Source organism: Alligator mississippiensis, chromosome 4 (genome assembly GCF_030867095.1).
Source record: "Alligator mississippiensis isolate rAllMis1 chromosome 4, rAllMis1, whole genome shotgun sequence".
Lineage (NCBI taxonomy): Eukaryota > Metazoa > Chordata > Crocodylia > Alligatoridae > Alligator > Alligator mississippiensis.
Window position 1 is genome coordinate 107700606 of NC_081827.1, and position 14342 is coordinate 107714947.

The 14342-nt window shown below is 43.6% G+C and overlaps 1 protein-coding gene across 2 annotated transcripts in view; it reads right to left on the bottom strand.

The window, feature by feature from the left end:
* Positions 1-14342, bottom strand: part of MYBPC1 (myosin binding protein C1) — a 115792-nt gene that overhangs the window by 26278 nt on the left and 75172 nt on the right. For both annotated transcript variants that reach the window (XM_059726447.1, XM_059726448.1), the window contains exons 21-24: positions 12294-12482; positions 9976-10110; positions 1927-2094; positions 954-1042 (exon numbers count right to left, since the gene is read on the bottom strand). In XM_059726447.1, the coding sequence (XP_059582430.1) occupies positions 954-1042; positions 1927-2094; positions 9976-10110; positions 12294-12482 (581 nt within the window). The remainder of the gene's footprint in view (positions 1-953; positions 1043-1926; positions 2095-9975; positions 10111-12293; positions 12483-14342) is intronic.

Genomic DNA, 14342 nt, shown 5'->3' on the forward strand with positions numbered 1-14342 from the left:
AAGGGATTGAACAGGCTGGATGCAGGAGTTCTCAAAGAGCAAAGCAAGTTACTGGTAGCATATGCCTCTTCAAAAGCTGCAGGGACAAGGACAGGGTTCAGCCCCACCACTATCCAGTCACAATAGAAAGTACCTGTTACACCCTCAGATGTGGTAATATAGTAGCTTTGCTCCTGAGAAGTATACAGAGGCTCCGTAGCATAAAGTAAGGGTGGGTGAGTGGGACACCAGTCTGAGCACTGATTTAGAGGGGGTTCAGAATGATGTTGGGCCCTGGGAAACCTAGTCTGTGGTGGTAATAGGAATAGCCTGTACAGGGACCCTGTGTGGCGGCTACAGCAGTAGCCGCCACTAGAATGCAGGGAGCCCATGCATCAGTGGTGGCAGAAACAGCACCCAGTCTGGGGGAAGATAGCACTGTAGCAGCAGAAGTAGTAGCAGCTGGGGTCACCCTCTGTCCTTCACCCTCTGGCCCTTGGCATGTAACCCTACAACCCAGAGCACCAAAATTTCAAGTGACACCTCCACAGGTGTACTGCTGCACACAATTGCTGCCTGGATAATTTCACTTCATATTGCCTCCCAGAAGCAGGACAAGCTATTAAATATTACAATCCAACCTTAGAAACTGTCTCATTAAAGTCAATGTCTGTTTGTTGCAATAACCAAGTGCTGTATGATCATTGTGTGTAAGGTTGGTCCATTGTAAGGGTTTCTGGGCATTCTGTGTACAACAAACAATGGATCAGCAGCTGTATGATAGCTACAAACATTTGTCATTGGTGAAAAATAGCTTCATTCAGAAGGCAGGAAAAGCCTGTACCTGTAGTGACTCTCCAAGTATTTCCATTTCTGCTTAATTTAACTCAAAGCCCCAAAATTATAACACATGCAGTTCAAAAACTTGCAATATAACATAAATGAGCTTTAATATCTCTGTCTTTATTTCTTACCTGGAAAGGAATAACAAGATTCACAGCTTCTCCAACCCTTCGAATATAAGTTTGCTTTAAGTGCCTTGGTAGACGAATCTTTGGAGGTTCTAAGAAAAGAAAAGAAAAGCTTGTATGTATGCATGTGTTTAATGAAACAGGAATACTGTACGCAAGACACAGAAGGTGATAATACAACTGTACTTTGTTAAGGCCTGAGCTGGAGTAGTGTGTGCAGTTGTGTGTGGCTCTCAGTGTTTTAAAAAGGTTATAGAGAAACTAGAGTGGCTCCAGAGCTGAACAATAAAGATGATGAAATGATTCTGAGGGCAAGTCATACAAGGAAAGGTTGAGAGTACACTTAGTACATTTAGTTTTGAGAAAATGAGATTAAGTGGGGACATGACTGCTACCATCAAGAAGAGAGAGAACAACTATTCTCTCTTGCTACAGGACAAGACATGAAGTAGTGGGTTTAAATTACAGGAAAGAAGATTTTGAGTAAATCTCAGGGGAAAAAAATGCCTACTTGATTATCAGAACAGCAGGACAGTGGAAAAAAACTGCCCTGGAAGGTATAGAATCTCAAACTGAAGACTTGATAGGAATGGTTTTGGCATAATGTATCCTCCATTTGTTCAGGGGCTTGGACTAGATGATGTTGGAGGTCACTTCTAAGCTTAAAATTCTATGGTTTTAATTTCAGCACTGAATTTTACAGGATTGGTAAGCACCATCAGCAGTACTGGAATGTATCTTAATATGTTTTTCAAAAGTGACAAACAGATTGGGATGTCTCAGATTTTGGGTTCCTAGCCTGGGACACCTTAAAGAGGCCTTTTTTCAGAAAAAAAATTCACAACCATACACAAGCTTTAGCAGATGATAGTGCATTGCAGTTTCCAGTTACAAGCAGGTATTAGTCACATGAAAGGAGGAGGCAGGAATGGGTCTAGAATATAGGTGAGAGATGAGAAACCCTTGAGGAGCTTACCTATAACTTGTTTGACTAAAATGGGCTGTGGGTGTAACCTAGGGTCACTTTCACCAGCAGCATTCACCGCTTTTACTCTTACAAAGATCTTCGATTCAGTTGGCAGGTCAGTGATGGTGAACCTTGTTTTGTCTGTCATTTCTGGGTTGGCAACTATCCACTCTTCCGCTGGTTTTGGGAAAAGAAAAGAGAGAAAGAGAGAGAGAAAAATAGAGAATAATATATGTAACTAATGCTCCAACAAGAAAACTTACACTACAGTGAATAATTGTTCTGAAACTGCTGTTGATTGACTCTAATTTATTTTTCTAATTACACTATCACATGGAAATGATTCAGATTAATCACTGAAGGAATATGTAGGGCAGTGCTTTTCAACCCTTTTAGACTCAAGGCACCCCCTCCATAACTTAATTGAATTTAGCAGCACCTTCAGCAGATGCAGGCAGAGGCAGTCCTTCCTTTTCCCCTGCTCCTTCACACCTTTCTCTAGATTAATGAAGCCCAGGGGCACTCCAGGTAAGAACTGCTACTCCGAGTGCTCCAGTTTTTTCAGGGTTCATCTGAGACCCTTTGAAGTGGCCTGATTTTCCAGAAGTGTTCAGCTTCTGCTCTTTGACCATCAGGGCCCCTGTCTACAAGTGGGGATGATCCTGCCTAAATCACTCCTTTTACTCCCTACTACATGAGCTCTTGTTACCTCTCCCTTTCTCTCTCTCTTGCTCTCCTCCAGCCAGTCCCAGTCCGAGTCCCAGGTATTGATTAAATTAGATAACACAGAGCAGCAAGGAGGGGGGAGGGATGGGGCAGGAGGTTTTCTCAAGTGACCTTCTGCCCTAAGTGTTCCTGGTCCTTAGGAGCCCTGTGTCCCTTTGGGGGCTTTGACTGATGAAAGAGGAGGCTGCCTTTCAGCAGAGTCCTGCTGTTGGGACTCTTCACCGCCGTTCCACCAAGGGCTGTTTCCCCATTTGCTTAACGCTAGTCAGGGCAGCACCATTTAGAGAGGGATTTTTCAAAAGCACTCAGCATTGGTCTAAATGGGGAATTTTAAGGTTGACTTCAAGGGTGCTCAGTACTATTCACCCAGTAAAAATGCTGCCTGTTTGATATAGATGTGCTCTTTATGAAGCACCAATTTTCTTCCTTTGCAGGTAACTTAGTCCATGGATAGATTCCCCCCCCCCACCAAATTGGGCATTAGGACATCAGGAGATCTGGGTTCTACTGATGTGTTGGCTGCTGACTTCCTAAGGCTAGTCACAAAAGCTCCTTGCACACATGCAAAATGGAGATAATGATCTTCCCCAGTCTTTGTAGAGTGCTCTGAGATCTCAGCATGGTAAAGGTGCTCTATATGCTGTTTTTAGTTCTAATGCTAATTATTAAGGCGTGTGTAGACAAAATGGGGGCCCTAAATTGAAGCGGTGGGTTTAAAAAACACCACTTCAATTTAGGGCCGATTAAACCCCTGTGTTGTGCACACACCCTGCTGACTTACCTGCCTCTCCGGCGGGGAGGGAAGGGTGAGCTGCTGGCTGGCAGAGCAGTCCCTGGGCTGCAGAAGGGGCTGGTGTTTCCCTCTGCGGCTGTGGCGGTTCCCCACCAGGCAGCACCCGCACACAGGCACCTGGCTCAGGTGGCCTCTGGGGGCACCACAGCCACAGAGGGAAGCACTGGGCCTCCGTGCAGCTCAGGAAGGCAGGCAGGTTCGGAGTTGGGGGGGGAGATCAGGCTTGCCAGTTTTCTTGGGTGGAGCTTGCTTTCCCAGGCTGCCTGCAGGGCTTCCTGCAGAGCCACAAAGTTGCATGGAGCCCAGTGTTTTGCTCCACAGCTGTAGGGGCAGCAAACTAAAACTCCTTGAGGGAGTTTTAGTTTGCTGTGCCCCATGTTATTTAAGATGCATTACACTGCCAAATTTCCTATGGTGGCTGGAATTAATGCGCAATACCCCTCCGAGGCGTGCAAACACCAACACCATTAAAGTGGTGCAAAAGCATTTAGCCTGCTTTAAAGTGTCGTGTACACACGCCCCTTGTTTCATCTACATATGGCCCTATTTGCTAATTTAGCTCTTTTAGAATGGTAAGAAATAGGAATGAAATGAAAAAAAGACTCCCTCCTAGTCCCTTTTAAAAAGACAAGGTTTATCAAAATCCTTCAAATGACTCCAGTTTTCCTATTTTTTTTTCCATCACTGTAATGCAATTACATATCATTTGTGGATCCAATACTAAAAGACAGACTTTTAGAAAAGTCCTGATTAGAAATGGTGCAGTGTTTCCTATCAAGCCCTGCCTGTCCTCTAAATCTGGATCACTTAAAAACCTCTGGCATTATGACATTCAGAGTCAGATTTCTACAGTGACAAGTCAATAGTTAACAGCGCATTCCATGTCTAATAAAGATAAAAAATATTGCACTATAATATTGGCACTGAATATTAGTAACAATTCTAAAAACTTTTGTGAACTGCAGAGTTATTGCACAATACCATGACACAATTTTACACATGTGGATCCCACTCTTAGGAAGACATTAAACACAGTTATGTTTAAAGCTTGTTCTTCTAGGGCATTTATACATGTACTCCAGGAGTTGCGGGGGGGGAGTGCTTTAATTAGAGGGACTCCAAGAGCTGCTCTAATTAAAGCGCCCAGAGCAGCTCGTGTATCAGCATCCCTGCACTTAAAAATGGCAGCGGAGGCACTTTATCTAAAGCTTTTTGAACAAGCTATAGATAAAGCGCCGCTGCTGCCATTTTTAAGTGCAGGGATGCTGATACACAAGATGTTGGAGTCTGCTGGAGCATGGTAATTATCACTGTCCAGTGGACTTGATTAATCGAGCGCATTGGAACAGTCTCGCTGTTTATATATAGGTGCCCCTAGTTTCTAACACAAGTTGTGGTCAAAGGCTCAGTTTCCTGAACCCCTTTCCACTCAAGTGAATAATGCATCTACAACTTCCTAAAGGTAAGTAATATAGCAGGTTTTATAGACTGTTGCCCCCCAAACCCAGTTCTGCTTTCAAGAATATGTCCCTGTACATGAAAAGGTTATAATCTTGATTGAATGCCATACCTTCCAGGTTATAAGTTGTCTCCGCCATGTCATCAGAGAGATCTGCTGATATACCTTGTGAGAGTCCATCATTACAATTAATCAGAGACACCCACTTTCACACAGAAGGAGCGTTGTGTCAGTAGTTAGCATTCCCTGTTAGTATGCAAAGATATATACTGCAGCTTGGAGATGGAGAGAAACTATTTGGAGTGGTTGGAGAGCTAACAGACAAACTGCTTCTGGGTGCTGGCAGTAGGATAAAGCTATGCCTATTCATCTAGGTAAGCAGAGCAGCTTACCTCATTTCTTGTGTGGTTTACTTAAACTGCAATGCCAACCACATGATGAGAGGAAAGAATAGAATAAAGAAGGAAGAGACATGAGTTGACTGAACCAAAAAAGGACAATTCAAGAAAGTGATTATTGTGCTCTCTTCTCTTGGTCAGATATCTGTCTTGTTTTGTTTTTCTTTACAGACCACAGCCTTGCTTTTCCCCTGGACTATGTAGTTACTAACTAAAACTCTTAGGCCATTTGTAGATGTGCTCCCTATTTTCTAAACTGTGTTAACTGACTCACATCACACAGACTGTTTTTCCTAAAAGCAACACTGTATATGCATGTTAAATAATATATTATTTAATATATTAGGAACTGCCCTAGTCTGCATTAATTTTAATTCTCATTCAATGAGGATTAGTTAATTTGGACTGGAGTCAGTTTTAATTCGGACTGCAGATGTCCATGTGTATATAGTGATGGCTGTAGTTTGGATCAAACTTAGAAAAACATAATGTCTATACATGGCCTTAGAAGGCTAGAAAGTGCCAGCGAGTATGTGGACCTATGCACAGCAAGGCATTTACTTCACTTCATTTGAACATCTACACCAAAAATCTCACAGCAGTTCAGGAAAGAGTCTCAATTCCTAATAATGATCAGTTTGTGCTCAGGAACAGAAATGATGTCCTCTCTCAACTTAGATGAACACCTTGGCTTTAGGTGAGAGAAACAACCTGTTCTTTTGATTAGCTACAACTTTGAGTGTGGGTGCAAGCTACCCAGGCTGCAGTGTTATTATACTTGAAGAGTCAGAAGATGAGAGGTATTCATGGTGCTGAAACAGAAGACATAGGATAGTTTTTGGTCTGATCATAGTTCAGAAAAGGGAGAGGACAAAGGAGACTTTGAGAGAGACAATAATAAAATAAAAGGTGAGGGAGTAAGGATGAGAGAAAAAAGGAAATATAGTATATGGGGGGAAAAAAAGAAGGAAACTGAGAAGAGAGAAGTACTGAAAGAAAGGAAACAATGAGAGTCTATACAAGGCATGAGAAAGGTCTGAGGGAAAGAATACACTTAACTAAAGTAGATAGAAGGGAAACCTTTTACTAATGCTGACTTGACACAAGGAAGCAGGTCAATAAAGTAAGGTATATGTTCTCCAGGGTTGATGAGGCTTCTCTCTCCTTTGAGGGAGGAAGAGGAGAAGGAGGAAGTAGAAGGAGAAGATGACCACAAAATATCTTTAAAAGAGAATCAAGTTAGATATTAAAAATGGGTTTTAGTATGAGATCTACTGTGTTAAAATTTCTTTCATATTATCATAGTGCAAGTTCAGTTCCAGATAGTCATACCAAATAGATGGTATGGTGGGAGCATGCTTATATCTACAGGGGCTCTAATTGAAGCCAATGAGTCTTTGAACAGGTACAGGGGCTCACCTGTGCATATCCAATTGTAAGATTCAGGAAAAGGGAAAACAGATGGTGGGAAACAATTTGAGATCTACACCACCTGACAATTCTAAATGATATATTACTATGAATTTTGCCCTGCTCCCCTTGACCACCTAATGACTTTTTCTAAAATTCCTATGATTAAAAAAAATCCTTGTGTTCAAAGGCAAAAAGAGAGACTGAGTGAGACAACACAACCGAAGAAATTAGCAAGAGTCTAGAAAGTCAGAACTGGAAAATAAAAGAACAGATGAAAGAGATGGTCATATGAAACTTGAAATACAAGGAATTATTAAACATAGAAAAAATTAGTCTGAGAGAATAAAATGATATTGGAAAAAGACTGAAGAAGAGAGACATGAAAATACTGAAAAGAAAGCAAAAAGACAGAATGAAGAAAAATGTATGCATAGTTAGTTCAATTCCTATATTTTTTTATTTTCTATTAGCTGGCTTCCTAAATGTTACTAATATATATTATATATATATACATAAGTAATACTGATTGTGTATATATAGATGCATATGTATATATGTGAGGCATATATAGATATACATAAACACAAAAAGCTATGTAAAATACATTATATATATTGTATTTTATCTGAGGTGGGTAACACCAAAATGACAGATTCAACTGTTATTTTGTTGTATCTTCTTATGTTTTAAACCTATCTGAAAAAAAAGTAAAGAATTTGTTCTGTTTAACAGGCATACAACGATATTTTTTTTTGCTGCACCTTTAAATATAGACTTGGAAGATTCCTGTTAGTATTATAGTTGGTAATATCATAAACAATGTATTGACCCTCTAACTTGGTTCCAGAGAATTTCTTGTCTTGTTATACAGTGTGGCTACACAACATCATAGAGGTTTTTTTTTCACAACACTTGAAAGGACTTTAATGGGAGCTATGTTTACAGGCCAAGGACATCATATACAATGTCCCATAATATAATTAAATCACCAATTGACTTCTTATCCCAGTATATTTCAAAAAGCTTTTTAAAAATATCCATGATTGTTCAATGGAACTGTTATAGGAATATATGAGTATTGTATGTATTTGCTGCATCTGGACCTAGTATTGTGTTTTTCCTCTTTCCAAATCTTTCCCATCTCTCTCCTACCATATAAGAAGGAAAACTGCTCCAGTTATGCCTGTTTTATGTTATCTGCAGCAGGCCTGTGAGCATCTTTCACTCTGTTCCTGTTCCTTATGGATAATGACTTCAAGGTGCTGAGTACTTTCAGAAAGGTGCTGATGTTCCTCTCTTTTCATTGAGTTGCATGAGAATTGAACGCACTCTGCTTCTCGCTGAATCAGGCTGCTTTCTTTGTACTCTTGTTTTCCTCTGATACTTGAAACCTAAATGTCGGGCCACAATTTCTGTTCTGTATTATCTCTTGTGTTCAGGCTGCATCCCATAGAGTGCATCCATGGAAACTTTCTGTTAATTTAAATGTCCTCTCTGTCCTTGATTTATAGAAACTTGCACAATACATTTGAACCAGCATTTAGATTTACAATATAGTTAATATCAACAAATGGTCAAAGTGAACATATTTGCATCCCACTCCTTTAAATATTCAAATATTTCTGGAAGAACTTCTTTTAGATCACGTTTCTCAACCCGTGGGCAGCGACCCAACAGTGGGTCACAAGAATATTTTAAAGCAGGGGTTTTAAACCTTTTTGGATCAATGTACCCCTGGTAGCTGGGGTATCGCCCTGCCGGACATCGAGCGGGGGGCGGTGTGGCGTGCAGGTGAACGTGGAGCGGTGGTCACCACTCCATGTGATCTTCCCCTGCATCTGGCTGGGCAGGCGGCACCCGTGCAGCAGCGTGGGATAGTGTGTGGCAGTGCTCTGTATCCAGCCGCCTGCATGTACCCCCTAGGACCTTCTCAAGTACCCCCATGGGTATGCGTACCCCTGGTTGACAACCCCTATTTTAAAGGATTGTGAGTTGTGGCAAGGCAGAGGAGGAGCGAGAAGTTGCCTGCCCCTTCCAGCAGGTGAAGGGGGTGGGGGAGAGCTGCTTGGCTGGGCTGGTGCCACCAAGGCCAGTGCCTGTGCTCGCAGGGGTGGGGTGGCTGGGAGACATTGCTTGCGGGTGGGAGGAGCCAGGACCAGGGTACCTGGTGTGGTGCTGCAGCCCCAGTCCAGGGCAGGGCGGGGGGTGCCACAGGCCTCTCCTCCCCCTCCCTCCAGCCCGTGCCAGGGCTGGATTTGCTCAACTGCTGCTCCGGCCTGAGCAGGATTGGGGTAGCTGGGGATCCTATCCGCTGAGCTGGGTTGGGATTGAGGGACACCAGCATGGCCCAGGTGGCAGGGGACTGGGGGTTGGGCACCGACAGGGCCAGTGGGGTGTAGGTTGGGACAAGCCATGGATCTTTGTCAATGGTTCCTGGTAGGAAAAAGGTTGAGAACCACTGTTTTAGTGGCTCCACAATTAATCATCTTAGATGCACATGGTAATGAAATTTTCTGTATTCCATTATATCAGCTGTTGCTTACCTGTCCAAATGACATTGGTCTTAGTTTCTTTTTGAACCCACACTCCAGCTTTGTATTAGTGGAAAGATTCCTCTAAGTATGTAGCTGGGAAGTGTGTATATAAAGGTTCTACTATGTGAACACTTGATACACTAATACTGCTACTTGTATGGTACAAATTGTTTGCATTTCTCCTTCTCACATTACATTTCTTGACTGAGCTTTTTTTCCCCTTTGCACACTTACATTGTTCTTATCCATGTGTTCACCTCTGTTTTCAAGACAGACTGAACAAAAAATCCTGGACCCCAAGCCCTTTGAATGTTGAGGGAACTCTAAATCCAGATCTGAATTTGGTGGCTTCAGACCTTTTCCATTTTATAGCATAGCAGAACCACAGGGCATAGCATAGCCCTTCGAATGTTGAGGGAACTCTAAATCCAGATCTGAATGTGGTGGCTTCAGACCTTTTCCATTTTATAGCATAGCAGAACCTCTGTATCTTGATGTGGCATTTGAGGACATCCCATGATTGTTTTCAAACATAGGGAAACCCTTTGGTGGGCATTTCAAACAGGTTTGTTTACTGCAGGCTATACTATCTCCATATGACTGGCCTTCATGCAGAATTAGTCCCAATGGGGGTTTTTAATTTCCTCTACTCTCCAGATTAGAGGATCATTTTTTAAAATTTCCCTTTCCACTTATTTTAAGTGCTAGGAGCATACTATAGCTGTTGTCACTTACTTCCTTCAAAGCAGTACTCTACAATATAGCCATCTAAACCTGCTGCTCCAATATGGTCTGGTGGCCGCCATTTCATTGTCACTGTAGAATCAGTTACTCCATCAACAGCCAGCATCGTTGGTGGACTGGTAACAGCTAAAAATAAGGAAACAATGTATTAGCATTAAAGTTGGCATTTATGATGTACAGTAAATGGTAATCTTCTAACTCCTTCCCCAAATGACACCATAGGTTCTAGGGCATCGATATCTCAGAGGTTAAGTCTGTATGTCTCTCTTTTGTGAAATGTTCAGGTTTTATTCGGTCCTATTAAGGAGTAAGATGCCCCTGCCCAATAGATGAAGTCTGTCTCCCTACCAAGTACACCACCTGACAGACTCTGCAGCACTGCAGTATATTTGGACAGACATGAAATTCCCCATTATATCATATTTCTCCTCTCAGAAAAACAGAAGGCACTGCTGCACCAGCACTCTCTCCTTACTATTTCACAGGGTTTTGATTGTCCTTTGCATCAGGCAGAAATCTCCTCCTGGACTATGGTGCTTATAATAATAGGATTTTGTGTTTCGTCAGAACCATTTGATAACCTGCTTCTATGTAAAGAGGCAAGCTTGCCTTTCTGTATCAATAACCTTTAGCTCTACTGAGATTAGGCTAAAATAAGCCCCTTATCCATGACTAGGGTCCCTAGATGTTAAACTACTGCATAAAAAAAAGTTTGCAAGACTATTTACTGTACGGTTAGACACAATTTACACTTTGAAAGTATGTTGAAATCAGGTTACACCTCCTTAGTAAGAAATCTGAGTATGCCTATACTTCTGCTGTGGGGAGAATTGAAAGCTCACCCTAAACTACCCTGAAACAAAAAGGTATCCTTCCCTCACCCCTATTATTCTGCTGCTCTCCATACATGAAGCACAGAGGGAAAGACAAGTAGTGAGCAGAATGATTCCTAGAAGGGCTTCACTGGAGAGGAACAGGATATTCGAGCAGTCACTTTCTAGAAGTCATGCCTATGACTTGTCTCTCCTGGGATTGGCTCTAATCATGGGCACTAAAGCCAGGAAGAGGGGTGGAGGAGGTCCACTGGGGGGCCTGGCTGTAGCACTTGGATAATTACTGAACATGACTCAGAGAGTGGCAGGCTTAGAGGAAGCTTAGCCTTGGTCTGTGATTCTCAGGAGGGCTACTGGGAACAGACTGGCATGCTCCCCAGGTGTGGGGAGACTGAGGTGGTCAGTATGTTAGGGCTAGAAAGCAGGCCTGTGAGCTGGCTCAAGTAGTATAGATATAGCAAGCTTTCTTAGCAGGAGTGGTGAACAAAGCATGAACTAGAATCCAGAAGATCTTTAATTCCTGATCCTAATTCTGCTGCTTAGTTTATTGTGTGATTTTAGGTGAATCACTTAACTTGTTTGCCCTTTGGAGTTAACTCCCGTTTGTATCAAAAGGTGTTGTGAGAATTATTTGGTAATGCTTGCATACATTTCTTGTAATTGAATAGCATTATACAAGAATTAAGGATAAACATTAAAGGGGTAAGCTTGAACGAAACTCAGATCTTCACATGCCATGAAACACAAGCCATTGAGCTACTCAGCGTACTTTGTTTTCCCCCTGACTTCTCATTTGTTTCCAGAGTCTGGTTGTTTCTAAAATGTAAAAGTTTTCTAAAGAACATACCTAGAAATGAACGCTGTGTCTGATCTATAATTCTGTAAGCTGTATGTCACAAGTTTGACCTACCGCCGAAAGCACTCTAAAGCTTTATAAAGAATACATTGGACGCATAAAGTTAGGACTTTTGGCTGTTGCTCTTTAAAGTTCATAAACCACTGCTTTTCATGTGGATCAATATTATTTTACTGTTTCCTTGTATTTGCCCATCTTAACTATTTGTTGTCTTTTGTATTAGACCAGTGGTTTTCAACCTTTATACATTTGCAGACCCCTACAAATTTTGAATGGAGGTGTGGATCCCTTTTTAAATTTCAAATAGAGGTGTGGACCCCTATGAATTATAAATGTATTTATAATTCACATTCTTTTGATTGATCATAGTCATATTTCATGGGCCTCTTAGAAATAATCTGTGGACCCCCAGGGGTTCACAGACTACAGGCTGAAAATTGCTGTCTTGGACTGTAAACTCTTTGAGACAGAGACAGTCCTTTTGCTCTGTGTTTGTACAGTAACTAGCACAGTGGTATCATGGTCCATAACTAGGTCTCTACAGTCGTAAAATAATCATAATATGATACATACACTAATTTTCTAAATACATAGATATTTCTATATTCACATTTACTCACCTAAGGGAGTAAAAGGCTTTGAAGGCAGACTTGGTTTGGAAGTTCCAACTGCATTAACAGCAAATACACGGACCTCATAAGCAACACCTTCAATCATCTTCTTTGGTTCAAAAGTTGTTTCTTTAATTAGTTCAAAATTAAGTCTCATCCACCTGGAGCTTTGTTTCTTTTTCCTTTCAATGAAATATCCTATTGACCAAACAAAGTGGTATAAGATTAAATAAAGAACTAGCCAGTAGCTCAGTGTTTATAAAATCAGCTACAAATCAATGTCATCTTTCTAGGTGGCCACTAACCCTTTTTCTATATACAAATCTATATCACTTTCTGATCCCTGGGTGACTTACATGTAACTGTCTTAGTTTTTTACAAATGAAGGCTTTCTGATTGTAAAATTAGGTTTTCTTCCCCACCTCCCCTCAAAAACATTAAACTTAGCTTTGTAACACAGCAGTATTTAACTCAAAATTAGTAAGGGGTTAGCCCTACCAGCTTCCGAGCTCTCCTAACTCCCATGTGCTTTAATATACTCCAAGATGCTTAGGAACTCATCACCTACTTTCCTGTGTCTCCGTGCTAACACACAAAAAGAATAGTCTTCAGATTTGGTGTTTATGCTAAAAAATATGCAAGTTTCTCACTAAACTCAGTCATCTAAGAGAGGGGTTTTCAACATTTTTAACAAGTGTACCCCTCCTGTCTCAAAGCTTTTTTTCTTCTTTTTAAGGGGGGGGGGCAGATCAAGGCCCCTGCGGTGAGGGAGCAAATGGGGGAATGGGGTTGAGGCTGGAGCAGCGGCAGGTGCTGCTTAGGCAGGGGGAGAAAAAGTTATTTCAGGGGGCTGAGTGTGCGCATGCATTTGCCTCCCCCCCGCCTGCAGGTAAGTCTGTGGGGGAGGGGAAAGTGCCGTGTGCAGGGTGCAGATCAAGGCCCCTACAGTGAAGGAGGGAGCGGGACACAGGCAGGAGCAGGGACTGGGTGAGTGGGACCCCAGCTGGGCTAAGTGGTGCCCCTTAGGCCTCTGCCTATCCCATCACCCATCCCAGCTGGGGCCCCACTCACCCCTGCCTCACTCCCTCCCTCACCGCAGGGGACTCAATTTCCCCCCCACCCCCACAGTGGTGAGGGAGGGAGGGAGTGGGGCTGGGGCTGGGGATCGAGACCCTCACAGTGCAGGAGGGAGTGGGGCAGAGGCAAATCATTCACCACTGCCCCTGCCCCTCTCCCTCCTGCACTGTGGGACAATCGGAGCCCAGCAGCTTGTCCAGGGGTGTGGTGCAGGGGAGCCAAGGGGTGGGGCCCATGCCTCTCCCCCTTGGCTCCCCCACGGTGCATCCAGCAGTGGGAACCACCCACCCATGTCCCTGGATGAGTTGCTGAACTCTGATTGTCCCACGACCCAGCCCAGCCAGGGTTCCATTCATGGTGAATGGGGCCCTGGCCAAACCAGGTCATGGTACAATCCCCACAGTGCAGGAGTGAGTATGTCAGGGACAGGGGTGAATAATTCCTGCTGCTATGCACACCTCTAGGAGGGCATAGGGGCATGTGCCCCCCCGATATGTGCAGGAGACGGAGCGGGCTGTGGCTGCAGGCTGGGGCTGGGGCTGCACTGGGCTCTTCCTGGTGGGGGCTGGGCTGGGCTGCACTGAGGGCGGGCAGCAGTGGTACTGGGAGCAGGGCTACGGGACGGGCTGCAGCCACCCCAAAATTTGCCATAGTCCCCCAACATCCTCCTCCCAGCACATCCTGGCCCAACACCCCTGCCAGGAACAGCCCAGCACTACCCCTGCCACAGCCCGCTGCAGCCCGCACGTGCCCCCCATACCCTCCCAGGGGTGTGCGTATTGGTGGCGCTGGGAGGGGGTGCTGAATGGGAGAGCTTGCACAAGGCGGCTGCCACCACCACCAGCACTGCCGCCCTGCTTGGCTTCAGGCCACACTGCTTTCCCATGGCTGGTCACAGCCCTACGGGTTGCAGATGATCCAATTGTGTGCTGCTGGGGGCAGGCACAAAGCACACTTCCTGCCCCACACTGCCTCCCCCTC